Source organism: Phoxinus phoxinus (genome assembly GCF_949152265.1).
Source record: "Phoxinus phoxinus genome assembly, chromosome: 10".
In the NCBI taxonomy this organism is placed as follows: domain Eukaryota; kingdom Metazoa; phylum Chordata; class Actinopteri; order Cypriniformes; family Leuciscidae; genus Phoxinus; species Phoxinus phoxinus.
In genome coordinates, this window is record NC_136885.1 from 17,072,399 (window position 1) to 17,094,899 (window position 22,501).

Consider the following 22,501-nt stretch of genomic DNA (forward strand, 5'->3'; position numbering starts at 1 on the left):
GCCTGTTTGAAATACACACCCTGTGTCTGTAGGAAGGGGTTGTGAGATGTTGAGGAGATGCTTGGCGGTGGAGGTTGTTTAGGTTTGGGTTTTGATGATATTAGTGAGTCTAAATCCACGAGCGCTGCATTGGGGCCCAAGAATGACTCGGGCGTTTTTCGAACAGGCAAGGAGGAACCGAGCGATGAAAGGTCAAAGGGCACTGGAGAGCCTGTGCTGCCTCCACCTCCTACATCACCTCCTGTCAACGAGGATCCTCTTCTCTCTAGATCTGCTGTGTGTGGAAAAGAATTAGACAAAAGACTAACAGGTAAATGGTTAAACAATATGATCTTGTGACTGACTAACAAAAAAACAGGTTTGCAGTCCAACTGCTCCTTTGCTAAGCCCCGCCTTAAACAAGTTACTGACCAAAATCAACCAAAGCAAATGTTGCTGTCCACCATATTATTAGACAAATATTTGTTTAGCAATAAATATTGGCAAAGAATTAACACTTTAAGAGTACCATCTCTTGATGGTCAGTTTCCCTTTAAGAGCGCATCAATGTACAGTAAGTTGCTGTGCAGGCTCTCGAGTTGAAAATTAAATTAAACCGTACAGTCACCATTATTAAATGTGCAGTAAGTCACTGTAGTGACGACAGTAATTAAACAGTTCGCAGTAAATGTTAGTAAGTTATGTTCACTTAACCTGGCTTTCCAGTATCTCTAACATGAATATATCCACCACACAAAACAGATGAGTGCCAATGTGTTTAACAGAAAAGCATAGTTTTCTAGAGCTAATTAATGCAAATAATTAAGATCAGGATACATTCTAGCCGCAAAAGTTTAAATATTAAACGCACACAAAGCTCAAATCAGATCTGAAAATTATGCATATGCATATTAACTAAATTCCACACAGCTCTTACACTACTCTCCATTGGAAATTAATGACTTCCAGTCTGTTGTTTGTTGTTTGGAGATTGTGAAATGGCGACTTTACACTAATGTTATCAGATGTCGTCGTGTTTGCTTGATTCAGTCTCCACAGTTTTGTCTTACTGCATAATTAAACTTAAAAAATAAATCAAAAAGAAAAAAGAAAGACAACATTAGATGCAACACTTTTCAACATCGTAATTAATTCCAGCCCACATAAAAATAATATCTACTCCAGAGGTGTAAAGTCCAGGGGTCAGAAAGTAAAAGACCTGCCATATGTTTATTCCACCCATGAACTCACTTTTCACCAAGTAGTTCTATCTCCTGGCTGAAAAACTGTGCTAATTAGCAAATCCAAGTGATTGGTTACGAGCAAAAGTAACGAAGGGGCGGAGCTTTGGAAAGGGCCAATTAACCAGTACCAGGTAAAAAACCTTTTCATCTTCAGAATTGGAAGTGCTGTGTGTGAGAATTACCAGCAAACACACTGTTGGTGTGTCTAATGCAACTTAACTTTTCATTGGCAAGTCTTTGGACAAATCAGGGGTGTCCAACCCTGCTCCTAGAAGTCCACTCTGCAGAGTTTAGCTCCAACCCCAAATAAACACAACTGACAATGATGTAATGAAAGTCTTTAGGATTATTAGAAACTTCCAGGCAAGTGTGCTGGTACAAGTTGGAGTTAAACTCTGCAAGAGGCTGGCCATCCAGGGCCAGAATTTGACATCCCTGTCATAATAAGCATATTTTAATCTATGCATCTATGCATTTACATGTACAAGTATACCTGTGCCATTAGTTTGTTTAACCGAGCCACTCCAGGGGTCAGAGGTCAGACCATCAGTGGCAGGGGCGGCTCCTTCCGCTGCCCAGGGATCGCTTGACCCTGAGAGCGGAGTAGGAGCCGGAGCCACTGAGTGAGCCCAAGGGTCGGCACTTGGAGGGGTCACAGCTGGAGGGGATGCAAGGAGAGTTCAAGGATCAATGGACACCACAAATATAGAGGAAAAGCCAGGGAAAAGACAGAGAGGACACTGGGAGGACACATCCTCTACACTCTCACCTGTGGATGCCCAGGGGTCAGAGTTCACTCTAGAGGACGAGTCACCCCATGGGTCTGGGACTACTGTTGCTGGTGCTCTTCCCCAGGGATTGGCACTCGGGGGAGAGGCGGGGGAGGCGGCCCCCCACGGGTCGGCCGGGCCCCAAGGCCCAGCGTTGGATGCAGGAGCCAAAGTGGGAGGAGGAGAGGGTCCCGCGGAGCCCGATGCAGGAGCCCCCCAAGGATCTACGACACTCAACTCCATCAGAGACGACTGAGAGAGAGACAGGTCAGTAAGATGTCCTCATCAGAAGGGAATATGCGACAAAGCAAAAGCGTGAAGCTTGTTTGAGAGAGGACATACACTTACACTTCCAAGTAGTTTAATAATAGCTAGTGTGGCAAAATGGTAAGGAGGAGGAAACTCTAGAGGAAGTGAAACGGGCTCACACACACTGTTGCGCTAAAGAGCGTACGCAGGGTGAGAGACACAGACAGAGCAGGTAACTCTTGGAGAGTGAGAGGCAGGTACACAAACACACAACCCTCGGTAACACAACACACTACCATGTGTACACCTCACGCTCTCGCCCTAGAGGAACAGCTCATCACGCATGAACTCTTTCTGACACAATCATACACAATCACACACCTCCTCGGGCTTGGCTTTCTCCCTCTTACTCTCCTCGATGGCCATCTGCAGCCTCAGGTCGTCTCCCCTGCGCAGACGCTCCTCCTGCCAATCACACACCACCGTCACATCATCATAGTGAACCAAGTTCTGTGGGCTGATGGGAAATGGAGTCTAGTGAACTGTGGCAACCTGACTCCCATGTCTCACCAGCTCCAGAGGTGTGTTTAAAAGGCTTGAGTTAGGCACAAATGAACAGCATTTGGAAGTAGTGGGCAGTTCATCTACTCTGATATTGCATTGACAAGCACTGGTGGAATTGCAAAGAAAGAAAAATTTCTGAGAATTATAGCTACTTTTGAAATGACTTGTTGATTTCATCATGCAAAAGTGAAGATTTCAGAAGATTTCAAACAACAGCAATGACTAACAAGAGGTAAGTTCAACACAAAAAAAACAGATATTACTAACCTTTTAAAAGCACTTATTAGGTATTTCTTTAGATATTTCGATTGTTCCATGATCATACTGGTGTATATATGATTTTAGGCTGATCTTTGATTTGAGAGGGAAGAAGATAGCAAAGGAAAGGTTCATCCACTGTGAATTTTTGCTCCCTGACCTTTTGGTGAGTCTCCTGGCTGACTGTGAGTGCGTAGCGGATCTCTGCATCTTCCAGAGGGTCTTTGCTAGTCTGAAGGAGGGGGGCAGGGTGAGGACAGGTGTGAGTGAAGGAGTGAGAGGGGAAATGTGTAAAAACTGTGCAGAGGACGGGCCTCTAAAGTTGAATGTGTGTTATTGTACTTTATTAGAGAAACAGCCCATTTTTCTATTTTAGGATGGCAGTTAGGAAAGAATGTAGATTTAGGGAGCTTTAAACATGGTTATTATTAGCAGGGCTCAACAGCAAGGATGGCTTGGGGCCAGTGTGAGAGTGTTGAGCCAGATGACAGAATGGCGTTCACTTGCCCTATCTTACTTTTTTTTTTTTTTTTACATACCTTTTAATACTTTGCAAACTTGTTTTGTTTTTTTAATACTTATTGTATTATTATATAATTTTAATAGCTATCATTAATTGTAAAAAAAAAAAAAAATTATAGCAATAGATAATATTTACATTTTAAAAATATATATGAAATTATACATATACATTTAAAGTTTTACAATTATGAATGTAAATGTAAAAAATATGAGAAAATCAGAAATCAGATCAATTATCGAATATAAATGCTATGAAATATATATTTTAATAAAAATCTATGATTCTTTTTTTGTTGGGTGCCAATTCCCAATATACTTCAAACTAAATCTAAGAACAAACTGGTGTGACGTAATTTTGAACAAAATCAGGCCAAAACAAAGTTTTTTCTTTTCTACAGTTAGTAAACACTTTCGATTTACCATTTGTTCGTGGCAATTACATGATAATTAGGTGTGCTCTGTGGCTCTAAAAATCTTTTCCAGTTCATTTATTTTGTTCAGTCCGTCAACATCAGACACATGTAAACACATGAACACACTGGAGAGCTGCTTTATAGTAGGTGGAGTAGAAACTGAAGTTGCAATTTTAGAGACACTGTCACCGTTTTTCATGTTTAATACTGTAAAGCTGCTTGCGTTAAAGCAATCTATTGTATGAAGTGCTAAATAAAAATCCTATCTAATAAAACATATCTACGTCGCTATGATCAGATGCTTTCTTAAATGTTGTTTTCTCAACACTGTCATTTTTGTTGTGTTCTCATTCTGTTATTGATAGGAAAGCATGCAGAACATATATACATATTCATCTAAACGCCGCTACCAGCAGCATGTACCACGTCGGAATGTTCGCTGACAGTATAAGCTGCCGCAGCTTGGCAAGGGCAAGTAGACATCTGAACTACTGGTCCGACTCGGCAAGCAGAAAAAAATACTAACTGTTGAGCGTTGATTGGGAAGCCACAGTTATTATATTATTATTAGTGCTGTCAATCGATTAAAACGAATTAATCGCTCATTTCCTGTAATTAATCGCACCTAACATTAAAGTTTTTTAATATATTTTTATATTGTAATAGTTTCACATTTTATCTCCAAATGAATGCAGAAACAACATAGACAGTATACTTTAAATATTTAATCTAACAGGTAGGAAATATACAGAAATTAAGTTATCAAACACTTTACAGTCTTCACTGCATGAATAATAAATCAAATATAGATTAATCCTTATTAAAGCTATAAATGTTATTTAGTCTAGAGCAGTGAGTGATTTTCTCTTCGTCTTATGTCAGACAGCAGCAGGTTTATTAGGGCACTGTCACTTTAAATCCTGACACACACATCTGACACATGTCCTCACAACTCTTTATGGTCATTTAAGATCTTTATTTAACTCATTAAAGACTGTGCTTACGAGGATACTCGACAAAGCCTGCATTTTTGCATAATTTTGTGTTTTTGTTCAAGTACGAAAGAGAACTCATTGCGGCCTGCGCAATGTCTAAAGCAGCTTTCTGTGCGCATGAGTCGTGTGCGTGTCAGACAGGAGGTTTCTTGTCACACTTGGATGGTTTAAAAGCACTTGAATGAATAATAGCGTGATCATATAATGTAATGCTAGCTAAAGAATGATGCAAAGAACAGATGCTGCGTTAAATATTTTAACGTGTTAATCTGAAACAAATGTATTGCATGCATTAACACGTTAATTTGTGGATGACAGTACAAATTATTATATGTAAGAACAACTTGTAACTATTCGATATGTTCTAAAATTAAAATTAAAATCTGTTTCAAAAGTCACACAGTCCATTAAAGCAAATTATTACACGACTCTCTGAAATACTTGATTTTAATTGTTCAATCATGCCATTTTGACTGCATTTTGACATATAATGACTGCAAAACTTTATAATTGACCACTGTCTGACAAATAATTTCCTGTGCAACCGTATCACAGCATGGTCTCTTCTTTCCTTATATACAAAAGCTCAAGCCGTGTAATAAGCAGGATAATGTACAGCAAGCCGGTCATTATTGCAAAAGGAACCCCTTCAGGATGATACATCCCTCTACTTTGCATTAGTGCCTTATTCACCATGCCAGGGTTTCTTCTGTACTAATGATTAGCTGACTGTTATTACCCCTCATGTTTTTCTGCTAAAATCCAATTTCACATTAAGTATGCTTACAAAGCTCTTTCTGTTTCTAGTAGAACAACTATTCATCTTCCTCAGTCTCTGAACCATTTCAATAGTGCATTTTACCTGCAGCCTGAAAACCTGTCGCTGATTGGCTGAGAGACTTTACCTGCTCTGCCTCCTCCTTGCTCATGGCCAGTGCCAACTGGAGCTGCAGGTCCTCCTCTCCGGAGCTCTGGGGCCACGCCTGCTCAGCGTCTGCTCCTGAGTGCACTCCTCCCCCTAAAGCAGGAGCAGAAGGGGCCGAAGATGCTAAGGGAGGAGTCAAATGACAACCATTATGATGCATCAATAGATGGTGGAGTATCGGTCCCTAAAAGTGCTTCCAGAGCAAAACGCTTGCCAACCTCCACACTTGGCCAACGCTGTGAAGTGCAGAGTGCTTTTATAAGGGGGCTGACAGACATCTCTGAGTGTCCGCTCTGACCCCTTTATGAGCCCCTCCAACTGCAAAGCACTTCTAGTTCTTACCACTGCTGGTCTGTGCCATCTTCTCTTTGGTCTTGAGTGCATGGATTCTCTCCTCTCTTAGCCTCTCCTCGTCTTTTAGCAGAGTCACCAGCTGCTTGGCCTTTTCCCGTACATTCACACCCTGAAAAACACACACAACATATGTGACGTTACATTCAGGAATGTTGTTTTGTGCAAAGCATGTGTGCAATTGCAACAGGTTTAATGGCTCTTTTGTTCAGCATCTGAATGAATAATTAAACGACCTGAACTGGAAGTTGTTGAGTTTGAGGTAGTGCTTGTGACAAACATGTTAGGAATATACCAGAGGGACTAAACTAAAACCTAGTGAGCTGAAGACTGGGATGATGTTTTTGTGGTTTAAAGTGTGAGTGGGAGAAAGACCTTGGATGAAAGTCATGGTGTTTGAGTTGACTGCACATGGAGACCTTGAACTAGAGATCGTTGTAGTGTGTAAATCATATTTGAGAACCACTAATACGTTGAAGGACACTTCAAAACGAACACTAAGAGTTCTTCTTTTATTTCCTTATTGAAAGAGAAAACGCATCACGTTTGCATGTGTATTTATAAATATAACTTTCAGTTTATGTGTACCAACCTGATCCTTGCCATCTCTGTCTATGTACTGGAAGTCTTTGAGTGTCTGAACGGCGTAGATGTTTTCCCTGCATTGCTGTGCCACTCGCTCTGATCCTGTCTTGATCAGATACTCCATCAGAGTCATAGCCTGAGAAAGAGCAAATGTAAAAAATACAATCGGATTATGTTTTTTATAGCCCCATATAATACATCTGCCACAAGCTAGAGTAAAACCATCACACTTACTTTATATACATGTCTCCAGTTCTTCCCATGGTCGTTGAGTCTCTTCCAGACCATGCTCATAATCTCTGAGAAGGCCACTACATTGTATGTCAGATCAGCAATTTCTGACATCAGAGAGCTAGAGGGACCCCATGGGTCATTAGAGGTTGCTTCCCTAACCTGGGGAAAGTACAAAATAAAGTTTAATGAACTTTTCTCTGCTTCTGAATACACTCATGTACACTATGCTGCCTGATTTTTTATGTATGTGAAACAGTATACTACATGCAACTATTTCTGCAAAAGTGCAATTTATTCGCAATCACAAGTTGATTATTTGCATGTGCTGTAAAGCCTTGCCGGTTAAACATTTCATTTGCGTGCTGTTCTGACATGCGTTTTTTCTGAGAGTGCCTCGTACACTAAAACCCTGTCAAACAGCACCCGATTACTGGACTTTCTTTCGCGTCTGATTGCGCTAATACTGTCATATATACACACAAGGTTTATATAAACACAGTTGGTTATGTCTAAAGTGAAAGTAATCAGTTGAGAGAAAATCAGATGCGTGTCTGTATTAGATGCGTGCAGGTGCTTAATAAAGTGACAGCAGCCCAGCAGCCTAATAGTAAACATGCTGCCCCTTGTCCTTAAAGGGACAGTTCACCCAAAAATTTACATTTTGTCTTAAATCACTCTCATGTTGTTCCAAATCTATATTACAACCATACAGTTGCTGTTCCCCATTGACTTTCATAGTAGGAAAAAATACTATGGAAGTCAATGGGGACCAGCAACTGTTTGGTTACCCACATTCTTCAAAATAACTTCTATGTTCAACAGAAGAAAGAAACTCATTAAGGTTTAAAACAGCTTGAGGGTGAGTAAATGATGACAGAATGTTAATTTTTGGCCCTTTAATGTAAATACATATATTATTGTTATCCTGTTACAGGTTCATCTGATTATTCATTTTATTTCGTTATTTGAGGATTTAACTGAATATAGTACATTTACTTTTTATTAGGGGTGGAACGGTACACAGAAGTCAAGTCATGGTTCGGTTCATACCTCGGTACAGACATCACGTTCGGTACGAGTTCGGTACAATGGACGGAAAAGCAACACAAAAATGCAGAAGGCATTTTTTTTTATTGTGCATGTCTCAGGTACATCCACCAAAGGAAAATAAATGTATTAATAAGCCTTGTATTTTTTAAATGAGTTATATTAATAAAGTAAAGGCATAGAACCAGTTTATTTGTAGTGCACTGACAATAGTTTTATATAATTCGTTAATTAATTAAATTAACAAAAAGACCTTGAGATATGTTTGGTAATTGTACCTAAATTAATTAAAAATAAATTTGCTATATTTCAGATCAATATATTTATTATTTTATTAACACTCACTTTATTCTCATCTGAATTATAAATCATTTATCTCTGTATAAAATAATAGGTACTACCATTAAAAACACATTTGATTTTCTTTTTTTCAATCAATAAACAGATTAGTCCTCTGTTTGAAGACAAAAAATGAAAACCAATGCAATATGATGAATGTCCAAAAGATGGCACCCACAGACTGTTTTTAAATGGGATTGGATAAATATTTTTTGCTTTTTAAACAGTGGTTTAATTTGTTTTGCTTTTAAACCAAACACACACACACAAACTGTGTGTGTTTGGTTGGGTGACAGTTGTAGGTTACAGTTTGACAAAAGCACAAAGTTGTGTTTGATTGTGAGTTTGAATGATGAACAAAATGATGGAGTATGTTTTTGTTTCCAATGTTCGATCGCGCCTCTCACTCACTCACTCACTCACGAGTTGGTGATGAGTGGAGCATGAGCTTGGTTTGAGAACAGATATGTTAAATGTTCTATATTGCCGTACTCTTTTAGCAATTGCTATGCTATCAAAGCATTGTGTTACCAATTAACAAGTTAGCATTTACTGAATTAGCTAGTTAAAGCTAGCCAAGTTTCCAGTTCTAAAACTGTTTACATGATCATTTAAAGTAAAATATATGAATTAGCTTACACAATTATTTCAAGTTAATATCAATTAAAATGATTACAAAATAATAATCTACCAGTTCTGCTTACTTAAACTTAGAATTTCTTAACTTACATTTTTTTTCATATAAATGCTTACCTCAATTGTTTTAATTTTGCCAACTTATTCGGGTTAACAGTATGGTCAAAGCGATGAATTTGCATGACCAACTTGAACATGAGCGGAATCTGCGTGGGGACTGTAGAATAGTTTCCTATTTAAATGACTGGATATCATCCTCAATTTCACTGAACAATGGGGTGACCGCATACAAAACGTGATAATAATGAGTCATGCACTTCTTGAGATTCATTTAAGATTGTGTTGTAAGCATTTTTGGTTCGTTTCAACCGAAACAGAAATAACTGAAAAAAAGTATGACTGCATAGCATACAGTTTCATTCAATCGAAAAAATGAAGGGCAAGCGCAAAACATTTATCAAGAACTAAAAGACTATCGATGAATAAGATTGTTTTCAAGGCCAAGAAGAAGAATGTGAAAGAAAACGAAAGCAAGGTTATAAAGGTAAAAGTCTAACCTTTATCTCCGCCTCTGAGTAATTGTGAACAATGTTCTTCACTTGTCGCCGCAGCGATGATGTCGACATGGCAACAGGCTGGCTATCAGGTTCTACAAAATCTGGGACATTGTAAAACTATGTCAATAAAACACTAATATGGACAGGTACAAAAGCAAACAAAGGCTACACATTTTTCAAATGGGAGTGTATTATCCCGTAAACTTTAATATCTAAGAATGACACAGAGTTACCAGTGAGACGTTTTTAAGAAAACACAAAAGAAATGCTTTGGCAGCGATTCAGACTCCATCCATCTCCCCGTCAATTAAAAAAAACATTAGATCCAATCTAACAGACCGTCACCAGTACCGTACACCCACTGTAACCATAAGAGCCCAGCCCGAGGAATTCCCCAACCTAAAAAGCCCTGTAAACACAAGAGCATCTGATGACGTGAGACTCTGGCTCCAGGAAGTGTCTGTGAAGTGTACTATACCTGGGAGTGTCAGTCTCTCTCCCCCCCTCTCGGTCTCTCTCCGTGTGCGTGCTCAGGTCGGGGTCTCTCAGTGTTTAGCCTGTCCACTGTTCCAAACCTCCGCACGGCGGCCACATGAGGGCCCGGAACCACAGATGTGGGGTGAAACAACTACGAGAACAACAGAGATTTAGACAGGAGGTACAACATACAGGGATGAAAGCTGGTGCAGCACTGTGGAGGCTTAAAAACACAACAGACATTCAATTCCACTCTCTCACAATAGAGAAAATGCATTAATAGCGGACAGTGCCTAAAGGCACGCTACACATTACTCATCTGTGACATCAGCTAGGTGTAGGCCAAGAGAAACTACAACAAAGCTGAAGCATCACACCTGCTGTGACGTACAAAACATTCAATTAATTTCTTTAATCAACATCACGTTTCACAGACACATTTCACTACACTATGTATGTAGCCCCGCCCCTTTTCAGCGCTGCGCTTGTTTGCATTTCCACAGCATGAAGGTAAGACCTTACGGATTTATGAATGAACCGCTCGGTTTAAAATCTTCCCGGTCTACTGACATTTGTTATGACATCCGCTTCAAACATTACAATGCTCATGAAAACTTTCATTAACTCTCCAATAAGTAAATCCCCTTCACCAGCTAATTACTCTTTGACAGCGATGCCACAGAAATATACAGAGCTATCGCAGAAACGGAAGTTCAAACTTAAAGACAACATTCTAAAGATGGCTGAGCGCTTGTTTCGCTTGTGCATTAGGTCTATAATATAGTCTACTCTACTGTACTATATTTGATACATGGACTAGGCTATCTGATTGATAGTTAATACTTTTTAACAAGTAAAAGGCTTTTAGTATAATTGTTAAAAAGTCCACCTTCAGGTCATTGTTCGTGTCTTTTTAGTGTGAAATATTTACTGCTTTTTATTAAGTAAATGTAAGAATAACTTATATTGTTGTAAATATTTCAAGATGACCATTTACTGGACTGAAGCAACTTAGGTTTATTTGATTATTCCTACATACATTTTTAGAATGTGAATTGCTTCATGTTACATTTTTTTAAATATAACAAAACAGGCTTTTAATTGTACACCTCTCAGTCATGATTATATTGCATTGCATTGTTTTATTGGGAGATGTTGAGAACTGATATTTATATATGCATTTTATCCAAATAGTCTGCTATACTGTTTTATAATATAATTGATTTACAACAAGCAATCAGCATTTCATCTTACTTTTTGACCATATAAACAACAACATCTGCAGCAAATTGCATTTATTTGCTCAGTTTGGCCATCTAAATAAAATGTATTTCCCTCCTCGAACGTGAGCTTTCTAATTTTTAAAAAATTTTGGTCCAAAGGTACAATACACGGGTCCGTTAAAAAAATTTTACGTTTCTAACTATAATTTAATGTCAGGCTTTACAGGGTTAATATTAAATTACACACATTGTACAACACAGATATAAAGGAGTTACTAGTTGATTGTATCAAACTCATTCACTTCATTAGCACCACTTTCATTAAAGTGAAATCATATTTATGCAAATATACTAAAAATGTATTTCTAAAAAGTCTCGATCAATCCAGAAAGAACAGGCGATAAGTAGTAGCCTAGTTCATGAGGGTGTATTAATATGCAGCACTGTTGCATAAGGCTTTGACCTGATAATAACAGACGCCTTGAGGAAGCCAGGAGCAAAGTACTAAAGTCTGAATGAACTGTAGTCAATTAGACCACAGACCTTCACTTCAACCTCCATTCAAAATCAGTAAATTCAGGGGTCAACAGGTGGTTTTCCAAAGCAAGCTGTGAGGAGATAAACAACATTCAATGAACTTATCTATGACAACTGTTGCTTGAAAATGTGTGTGTGAAATCTGACAGTTGGTGAAGTATCAGATCTGTTTAAAGTGGCGAGTAGTTATCTTCGTCTGGGCAGATGACAGTAGGGGCTATCAAATCTCTCTAGATCCCCACCCAGCCACAGAAACAACCCGCTTTTTATTCCAAGCCTTTAGACAACCCTCCGAAAGTAACTTCAACACCAAATAAGCATTGTGCGGTCCACAGTGTCTCAAACTGATAGAAAGAGATCACTCCCAAGTCAAATAGAGATCAGCTAGCTGGGGCTACTTACCGTTGAGCTTCAGTTCCCCCTCTCAAACACGACCAGACATCCAGCCGAATAGCAGAAAGCGGGTTATTATCGGTGAAGACGGGAGTAAAGGAAAGCGCTGTTGTCTCTGTCACGGCGCTGAATTAAAAACACTCATTTAGAGGCGTGAGCGCTGCGCTATGCTAACTCAACTCATAAAGAGACGCGCGTGAGTGCGTGACAGATTGAAGCGACAGTGGTTTTCTTTCACAACTATCACCTCTTGAGTCGCGTTCGTCATTTAAATATATAACGAGTCACACAACCGTTTCTAATGATATAACAGAGCTACTTTCTCAAAAACCGTCAGCACTGACCCTGCTGTTGCTCGGCTGGTCAGAGGAGATGGCGGCACTTCCGCTTCCGTTTCCCCGCAGCCGGACGGACCGCGCCCCCTTGCGCGCTCCCTAGTTTGCGTATTCATAAGCTGTGGTAAATATTACCGTTACAACGATTTCTATGTGTTTTTCTATAATAGCAGCGAACCGTATGAATCTAAATACCCTCTGTGAAATGTGAAAATCTGGAATATGATTATTATATGCGAGCAAACAAACTTAACTGTTCTGTTTTGGTAACGTTAACGTTTGCGCATTCAAGAGTTATGTCTACAATCTTGACAGGGACGGCTGCTGTGCTATTGACATTTGTGGCATCCGGTGTCGTGTTAACCTAAGCCTCGAGTTGTGAAGAGATGATAAGTATCCCTCTGATATTTTATTTCCTAACTTTAAAGTGATGCTATAGCACACAGTGCCCACATAACGGCGGTGTCCTCAATGAAAATGCGCTCCCTAAACTGCAGCCTATTGCAGGAATATCCTCAAGACATGTACCCTAGTCTCAACCTTTGGACTTGACGGCCCCCTGCAACACAATATGCTGTAATGATGACGACGCTGCTTGTTTTCAAACGTTTGTAATAACAGAAAAGTGAAAATAGCATGTATAAAAGTCACCAAATTTTGACAATTCTTATTTTTTTTAGGGAATATTGCAGTATTTATTATAAATGATTTGCCTGTGCAGATCATTATTTTCTTAAAATGAATTTGCCCTCGTAATCTTTTAGTTAAAATAACTTCCCATTCCACTTGCTACAACTTCTTTATTTTGATGACGTGTTTACTGGCGTGAGGGCGGAACATCTGTCACTCACATGACATCACATCAACATCAAACCACAACCATCCAAACCATCTCCACCCCCTGGTTGAGAACCACTGTTCTACACTATTCTTGTCTTGTGGATATATAAAATATTCATACAAACATTTTCATTGCTCTTTATTGCAGAACATTGCTTAGAAATGTAAAAATGGCACTATGAAAATTAACAAAGTGCACCTAAGCAAGAACTATTCTTACTTTCACATGTCTGAACGAGAATATTTTAGGGACTTTTTCTTAAAATGATGTGTAGTATTGCATTTAAATTCCTTTCGCTGTAAAAATCTAGCAATTTCTAACTTTAGAAAGAACATAAACATAACATACTGCTGGTTTTCGAAACTCAGGATTCCAATCATTTATTTTTTATCATTTTTTTTTATTTCTTTTATTTTTTTATCTTTTAAAGTTTGTATCCTTCATTAAAGTAACATGCAAAATATTTACTTCTAGCTTGTCTTGCTGCCATGTTTCTTTAAGATAAAAATGGCAAGTTGATGATATAAGTTTTTATACCAAGTCACTCACGCTGATTTTGCACAGTACATAAGTACACAGACACAGAGCCTTAAAATATCCTTGAAAAAAACAAACACATAAATACTGACAAATGCACACACCCACAAACACTCATGCAGAAGAACTCAAGGCCACCAGGTAAAGAAAACGTTCACACTTTTGTAAAAGATGTAATAGAGAATACATATGAAATATATTTGAATTCATTGTATAAATAAATAACTCAAAATTCTATACAGCAGGTAATTGCAATAGACACACAAATGATTCATCGCTAACTATTTGCGTATCTTGCCGATTGGGTTGCATGTTAAACTAATTCTATGATGTCTCAGACATACCATGTGACATTCCTGAACAGCAGGGGAGTGACAGAAGCGTAGTGCTGATTATGAATGGAGATGAGACCAGAGGGAGTGATGAAGTCTCTTTGAAGTCAACAGCAGACTGTATTAGCAACAGCTTCATGCATGTAGAGGGCAGCTGGAGAAACAGAAACGGCCACGGTTGTGATAACAGGGATTGTTTGCTTTCGTAATACACAGTAGCCATGTTGTACTTGAGATTTCAAGGGAAATCTTTCTGAGATTTAAACGTATAAAGAGTCAATTGTGAAGTGCAGAGAGAGAGAGAGAGAGAGAGAGTTGAGGTTCAGGGTAAACTGGGAATGAGATACAGAAAGAGAGAATGTGAATTGGCAGCACTAAGCAGAGGTTTGTCATGGAGAGGATGGTTGTATTAAATTCTGCAAGCTTTCAGCTGTTAGTTTTGTCACTCAAACAGATGGCAGAATGTGCAGGTTAAATGCCATTGAAGAATGCCAGGCAATAAACAAACAAATAAATAAAACAAAAGGAGAGGACCGTTTTAATGTAATGTCTATATACATAGCTGTTCTCTTTTCATTCTTTTTCTTATCTTACCCAGCTGTGTTTTATAAGTGCTGATAATCAGTATAATAGCACATAAATATTTGACTGTATTTTTATACACTGTTTTATATATTCCAGTTTGCCTTTATTTGGAACAATGTGTGTTTACAAATACATGAACTGCTTGGCCTATTTTTGCCTGAAACGTAATAATGACATGAAATGCTTGTTTATGGAACTGTTGCACAAAGCAATATTAAAGATTCTCTTATTAATGGAGATGGCAACCTCAAATTCTTTGTGGAAGCATAATAGTCAGTGTAAACCACATGCCCCTTGTCGTAAGCCAGTAATATAATGGCGCATGTTACTGAATTGTTTTCCATGTTTTACAACAGTCAAAAGGGGCAATAAAAGGGGCAATAAAATAACCATTTTTGATTCCCCTAAAGAACCTTTCAGTGAAAAGGAAAAAAACATTTTAATAATCAAATCAAAATTTTCTTAGTGTACAGAGCCTTTTTCCACTACCTTTCTCATCACCCCAAACTTTGACCCTATCCATTACTAGAATCGCATTTCCATGGTTAATTTGTAGCAGTTAATATAGAGGTATCATATCAATCACAAGTTCAGTATGGAGTAGCACAAGGCTCAGTACTAGGACCGTTGCTTTTCTCCCTGTGCATGCTTTGGGAGATGAAATATGGTGTTAGTTTCACTGTTATGCTGATGATACTCAGCTCTATATTTCTTTGCACCCTGACGAAAATTACCAATTCACAAAACTAACGGAATGCATAGTTGATATATAAAAATTGCACAACTAGCAATGTCCTACTAAATAAGTTCTAAGAAAAACAGAGGTTTTAATTATTGGACCAAACACCTATGCACTTAATAACACTTGATGGCTAAATTATGACATATGCTCTTAATGTCAAATGCAGAAAAGTTAATACATGCATTCCTGACCTCGAGGCTAGATTATTGTAATGCTTTACTGTGTGGTTGTTCTGCAGGCTAACATAAACCGACTCCAGCTGGTATATAAATAAAGGCGACTTGAATTGACATGTGTAACACATCTTCTTCAAGGACCCCTGAGGGTCCACTGACCCCTGGTCTTTTACTGTGAATCTAATAAAATAGCTCATCCATATTTGAAATTGCAGGTTTCATGTTTTTTTTTTTTTTGCTCCTAGATTTATTATAATTCGTTTGATCCTTCTTTTAATAAAAGTGTGTGTGACTGGTAATCCCACTGCATCCTCTCAAAAATCAAATAAATTGATCACACTTCACTGCTTATTAAATTGGACACTATGCATTTCACAATGTTAATTTCTGAGTCGAGAGCCTTAGGAGTAATTAGATCTCAAACTGTAAACCTCTTCTTCGGTCTTACTTAATCCAGCAGAGCTGCAGACTGGAGCTGCACAGTAGGAGGAATGTACTAAGTGATAGTGCTAGTAGGAAGAAGGGAGATCAGGAGAGACCTCAGGGAACAGCAGGAACTGAATAGAGTGCTACAGACAGACTGACTGACAGGTGGAACACATTGGGACACTACTGACGTACAGGAGTAAAGAGAGAGAGCGAGAGAAAGGGTGAGACTCTGGGAAGGGACAGCATACCTCACTGCTGTAGTACATGGCTATCTGGGATGGAAACAAGCAGAGGAATTTTGGAGGGAATAGGGAGAGAGAGCAGAGGAAGGTGGTAAGCAGGAGGGTCGGCAAACTCATTAAGGATCAAGAGAGAGAGCACAGATATAAAAATACTCAGTAGCAACTGACACTCGGGCTTGCGCCGCGACATCTGATTAACTGCTTGTCGATCTCAGTTGTATGTTGATAACGAGCAACGGACAGTTTGACTCAGAGCTCAGTCCTGTCCAGATGGGAAAGAAACAGTGAGAGAGACTTCCTGAAAGACACTGCAGCGTTGGACAATGACTGTGAGTCAAATACTGATCTTATGGAAATCTTTCCATTTCATATTAATACACATTAACGAGTATTAGAAATGAATACTTAACCAAATAACAATATTAATAGCACGCATACACATATATTGATGATTTCACTAATGAGTGTTTTGTGAATGGCGGCTTTACAGTAGTAAATCATGGCTAAATAACAGTTCAGATTTTATCCTGCTAAATCCATTAAAGCTGCTATACACCTGTGGGTAATATAAGGCGCTCCAGCTGTGCTCCCCAGCACATACTACACATATTTTGCAATAGTGGCACTCAGTGAAAATAAATAGATAGATAGATAGATAGATAGATAGATAGATAGATAGATAGATAGATAGATAGATAGATAGATAGATAGATAGATAGATAGATAGATAGATAGATAGATAGATAGATAGATAGATAGATAGATAGATAGATAGATAGATAGATAGATAGATAGATAGATAGATAGGTTGTCACTGCAGTTAAATGAGAAAGAATGACTGAGTTTGACAGTAAAAAGTATTCATAATTGTTCATTAGTGCCAGATATCATTGATATAAAACTTTAAATGGATTGAAGTGCAATGTAATGTTTCAAACATGATTTACAAGGGGTTGAGTAACCTCATTAAAAAGAATCATCCACTTTAGTTTAGAGTCTAATTCTCACTATTAACTAATTATTTACTACGACTTTTGCCTCAGTAAACTCCTAATTACTGCTTATTAATAGTTAGTAAGGCATAGTTATTAATTTTATGTATTGGTTAAGGGATGAAGAATGTGGTCATGCAGAATAAGGCATGTGCTTAAACATCCAATATCCTATAACATGTTAATAATCAATAGTGAGAATTGGACCCTAAACTAAAGTGTTAATGAAATTAGATTTTAAAACCATCATTGTTAGTCTTACTGTATATTACAGACATTAAGGTTGCATGGAAAATGAAACAAGCTGGAGCATATGCACGTCCACTCCTGGCACCTTATCAAAGGCCACTGCCAGAGACGTCTATCAGTAAGATTAAGGCTGCTCTGGTGGTTCTGTTCTCAATGCCTAGCAACACACTCATACAATCGCTTCACTAGGAACACAGCACAGACTTATAAAGTCGTAACAGAATACCATACAATTGCATGGTCCTGCTCCTCAGCTGAGTGGTGTTAAAGGTTGCATAGACTGACAAAGCAAAAAAATGAACACTGACGCACACAGGACTGGTGTGACGCACACTTCTAGGAACTTTAATCAACAAATGTCCCTGATAAATGCATAGGGTGTAATGTAAATATGATCTGCTTGCTTTGTGCTATGTAAAAATGCATTAGTAACATGCGCCCTAGCTATTTCAGGGCTGCCGAGGTGTTAATGGGCTTATGGTATTGTTTGACCATCCTCTGACATAAAAGTGAAGGCTGGTGAAAGTACTGACAGATGGGAAGTTAAACTGTCATATAACTATCGTTATTACATGGCTCTCTGGAATACATGAATCTCAATTGCGCAATTGTGAAGTCAGATATTTTTGTGTAATTGGTCGTTGTCTCAAGCAACCGATTTCCTAAATAGCAATTGTAGTCTCTTTTCTTTAATTTCATGCCCAATATGTGGTAAGTGGCGAGAATACGGGGATAATGTATTGTCAGTTTATCATTATGACAAAATAGATATCAGTATATCTGTATATCTGTTAATATAAGAGATAAGTATCGGTCGATATTGGATATTTAATTGTGCTTGTTCATTCACTGTTTTTTCATTTAGATATTTTTTTTGTCATCATCTAACACTCATTTAAAGTTCTTTAAAAACATTAATAATATTTATGGAAAAAACATTAATACAATTTCTAAGGCAGTCTGTTCTGGGTTGGTTAGGAATAGATTAAAAGGTGCCAAATGTAAAAATAAATAAATAAGAAATCACATTAATTCATGCAATTAAAAATATTGAATTAAAACACTAATAATTTAATAACACTGATAAACTTAATATTTAGAAAATGTTAAAATGAATAGCTATTTTCATAATGTATATTATAAAGATGTGATGTTTAAATTCAGTTTAATTTATTAATTATTTAGACAAAACAGTATCAGATTTAGGCATTTATCGGTTACCAGCCATGAAACTGATCATCAGCTAATATCAGCCAGAATTTTTATATCGGCATAAGTCAAAAGCTTTTCATAACTTTCATTTTTACAAAGATCAAGCTAGCATCACATAAAACAAAAGTGCTTCACACAGGATACTGATTGAAAATCATCATCATATGATTAAAGTCGGCATGAAGTTGGATAGTCTTTTCTTTCCTATTGTGACGCATATCCAAGTGAAGCGGCTTCTCGAACAAGAAAAAATGTAGGATGGGACCTGATTTTGTTCATCAGGAATTGATTGGATGGTTGGATTGTTGTGGTTAGCTATTTCTGTGATGTCATGTGAGGGACATGTTGTCCCGCCCTCACGCCAGTAAAAACATCATCAGAGAAGAGATGTCATTGCAAGATGGAGGGGGAGTTTTATTTATTAAAGATGATGTATTAAAAAATACTACATTTATAATAAACACTGCAATATTCCATTAAAAAATTGCACAGCAACTTTAATGTTAGTTTCGCTGTTGTTTTCTTGTCAGACTGCGCCAAGAGAACTGGATGAGCTGTGCTACCTCACGGCTCAGTCCATGACATCACTGGTGACATCAGAGCACTTCAAGCTGATCAAAAAGCTGGGAGAGGGGTCATATGGCAAGGTGATGCTGGCGGTGCATCAGAAGAGAGGTCAGTTGTTTTGTGGCCTTCTGTTTTGGAGTAGTAGACGGTGTATTTGGTAAAGTGAAGCACTTCTCACTTTAGCAATCTTTGAACTTCCAGGAACCCCAATGGCTCTGAAGTTCTTCCCTCGTCGCTCTACCACTCTCCAAGCTTTCCTGCGGGAATACAATCTGTCCGTCTCTTATTGCACACACCCGTCTCTGACGCGGGCTATCGGCATCTTCTACTCCACGCCTTCCCACTATGTCTTTGCTCAGGAGGCTGGTCTTTATGGCGACCTGTATGATGTCATTGTGTCAGAGGTCAGTAAATGCAGCTGAATTTGTCATCCTTTACACCCTCAGGTTGTTCAGATGAGATTTAGATGACAACTTTATAGTGGCCTGGGACATTGATCCTGGCCCTCTGACCACAGTCCTGATCTAGGGCTGTCGAAATTATGATGATGCACCATGGTTTTTTGTAGTGACGTCTCTTCAGGGAACAACGTGTCCCGTGTTCTCACTCTCCTGCCAAAACAACTGCTCCTATCATCAGCCTTGATACATTAATGCAATTTAATGAGAGTACTTACTGTACCGCTGAGGGGCAGATTAGAACACAGACTTTCCGTCATCTCATATCTCATGGGAATAGGACTGTTGCACAAACATTATTGCCAAAGCATAAATACACACAACAAATGCATTGAAAATAAAATAAAATAGGAATAATAAATAAATGAAAATAAGTCAATAAAAAAATGAAATCCATAAATAAATAATGAATGAATAAAGAAATAAAGAAATAACTAAATAAATGAGCATATACAATAGCAATATTATTGAAAAGGGACAAGACGGTGGCCTTAATAGTTAAATAAATAAATACATGCATACAAATATCAATAATAATAATATTTTAAAAGGAAAATGAGTTGCCATGAATAAATAAATGAGCATATAAAAATAACAATGTTGTTGAAAAAGGACACCAGGGTGGCTGTATATCGTTGGATGCATGGATAAATAAATAATAAATACATTTTGATTATTATTATTGTAAAAAGGACAATAATGTGCCAGAAATGGATATTAATATATAAATACAACAAAAAAAACAAAAAAAACAATAATAATAAATAAACGTATAAAAATATCAATAACAATATTAATGAAAAAAGGGAAATAACATGCCAGAAATTGTTAATTGTTATTGGCAGAAATGTGTTATTTCTAATTATTATTCTTGTTATAAAATCCCTATAAAAAACACACTTCGATATGACTTGTGTCCCTAGGGTGGGGTGGGTGGTATTGGTCTTGTTATCGTGTTTTGTCTTTTTTCTTTCTTTATTTGTCTTTCATGTTTATGAGGAATCATAAAAAATTATGTAACAATGATTGTCAAATTTTTGGATTCCCTAATAAAAACATTTCAGAATAAAAACACACTTCTCTCTCTTTTTCTGCAGGTGGTGAGTGAGGAGTGCGCTCAGAGTGTGATGTCTCAGTTGAGTGGTGCTGTGTCTCACTTGCATTCGCTTGGCTTTGTGCACCGGGACATTAAGCCAGAGAACATCTTCTTGTGTGACCGTGTGTGTCGCTGGGTCAAACTGGGCGACTTTGGCCTGGCGCGGGCAAAGGGGACCAAGGTCCGTGCCGTGTGGTACAACTCTCCTTTCTGTGTGCCCGAGATGGAGTGCGCTAAGACAGTCAGTAAGGCAAAGGAGGAAGTAGAGGACACCTGGATGACAGTAGAGCCCAGTTTGGATACTTGGTCTTTAGGCATCCTCATATTCTGCCTGCTGACAAGCTGCTTCCCCTGGGAGGAGACCACTTCTGATGACCCTTCCTACTGCAAGTACGGAGACTGGTTCAACCGAACCAAACAGAGAGAGGAGAGGGCCAGAGGACAGAATGAACTGAGGGAGGGAGATCATTGTGAAACGCAAAACACTGTGAGAGAGGAGAATGAGGCTGAATTAAAAGTTGCCCATCAGTTTGACTCTTTAAGCTCATTCGTCCTCATTCTTCTGAGAAAGCTGCTGAACCCGCTGCCCTGGCTTCGCCCCGGGCCTGATGAGATCCTGTCTTACCTCGGAGGACCTTGGTTACTGAAGACAGAGAAAGAGGAATTGAGGAGAGAGCAGGAGGCGCACTTGGAGGCCAAGAAGATCCACGAGAGAGGAGGGGTGGAAGGGGGAAAAGAGATATTGGGAAGGAGGGAGAGATAAAGTTCATGTACGGCAGCGATATTATAAACAGATGTACTTTATATTCATAGTTTTTATGTATATTTTGGAATATTAGTTTTTTACAATTAGACTAGTTGTGGATTTATACTATGGACAATGAGATGCATGAACTTTTTAAAGATTTTTATTTTTACATTGACCCTTAGACACCTAATATTAATAATGAATAAGTATGAATTAATAATGTTAAAGAGTAATATTAATTATCAAAGAGTTAATGTCATTGCATTAGAGAACAAATGACCCAGCAAAGTACACACACACACACACACACACACACACACACACACACACACACACACACACACACACACACACACACACACACACACACACACACACACACACACACACACACACACACACACACACACACACACACACACACACACACTACAATTAGTGTGATAGGGCTGATTTTGTAATGTTATGTCATTCACCAATTAAGGCTGTATGTATTTGATCAAAAATAGCAAGAACAGCAATATTGTGGAATATTATTACAATTTAAAATAACTGTTTTCTATTTTCATATATTTTAAAATGTAATCTTTTCCTATGTTGACAAAGCTGAATTTTCAGCATCATTACTCCAGTCTTCAGTGTCACATGATCCTTCAGAAATC

The 22,501-nt window shown here is 38.2% G+C and overlaps 2 protein-coding genes across 12 annotated transcripts in view; one reads left to right on the forward strand and one right to left on the reverse strand.

Moving 5' to 3' along the window:
- epn1a (epsin 1a) overlaps positions 1 to 12,734 on the reverse strand; it is a 14,299-nt gene extending 1,565 nt beyond the window's left edge. The window contains exons 1-12 of one of the 11 annotated variants that reach the window (XM_079626904.1): positions 12,308 to 12,734; positions 10,147 to 10,296; positions 9,669 to 9,769; positions 7,090 to 7,248; positions 6,863 to 6,991; positions 6,262 to 6,382; positions 5,900 to 6,012; positions 3,225 to 3,296; positions 2,624 to 2,707; positions 1,993 to 2,245; positions 1,717 to 1,881; positions 20 to 274 (exon numbers count right to left, since the gene is read on the reverse strand). In XM_079626904.1, coding sequence (XP_079483030.1) covers positions 20 to 274; positions 1,717 to 1,881; positions 1,993 to 2,245; positions 2,624 to 2,707; positions 3,225 to 3,296; positions 5,900 to 6,012; positions 6,262 to 6,382; positions 6,863 to 6,991; positions 7,090 to 7,248; positions 9,669 to 9,737 — 1,420 coding nt within the window. In that variant the 5' untranslated portion in view covers positions 9,738 to 9,769; positions 10,147 to 10,296; positions 12,308 to 12,734. Of the gene's footprint in view, positions 1 to 19; positions 275 to 1,716; positions 1,882 to 1,992; positions 2,246 to 2,623; positions 2,708 to 3,224; positions 3,297 to 5,899; positions 6,043 to 6,261; positions 6,383 to 6,862; positions 6,992 to 7,089; positions 7,249 to 9,668; positions 9,770 to 10,146; positions 10,297 to 12,307 lie in introns of all 11 variants that reach the window. The other 10 variants (XM_079626903.1, XM_079626900.1, XM_079626908.1 and 7 more) reach the window with 10 other exon arrangements.
- Positions 12,735 to 16,352: 3,618 nt separating this feature from the next.
- Positions 16,353 to 22,266, forward strand: sbk3 (SH3 domain binding kinase family, member 3). The gene is made up of 4 exons (XM_079625277.1): positions 16,353 to 16,846; positions 19,501 to 19,645; positions 19,739 to 19,941; positions 21,093 to 22,266. Exons 1-4 carry the CDS (start codon positions 16,841 to 16,843, stop codon positions 21,852 to 21,854), a joined length of 1,116 nt encoding a protein of 371 aa, XP_079481403.1. The 5' UTR covers positions 16,353 to 16,840; the 3' UTR covers positions 21,855 to 22,266.
- The last annotated feature ends 235 nt before the right edge of the window (positions 22,267 to 22,501 follow it).

Excerpts from the sequence above, each read along its gene's own strand:
- sbk3 (XM_079625277.1), top strand. Across the intron at positions 19,646-19,738 it reads GGCGGTGCATCAGAAGAGAG|GAACCCCAATGGCTCTGAAG; the intron begins GTCAGTTGTTTT and ends TTGAACTTCCAG. Across the intron at positions 19,942-21,092 it reads ATGATGTCATTGTGTCAGAG|GTGGTGAGTGAGGAGTGCGC; the intron begins GTCAGTAAATGC and ends CTTTTTCTGCAG.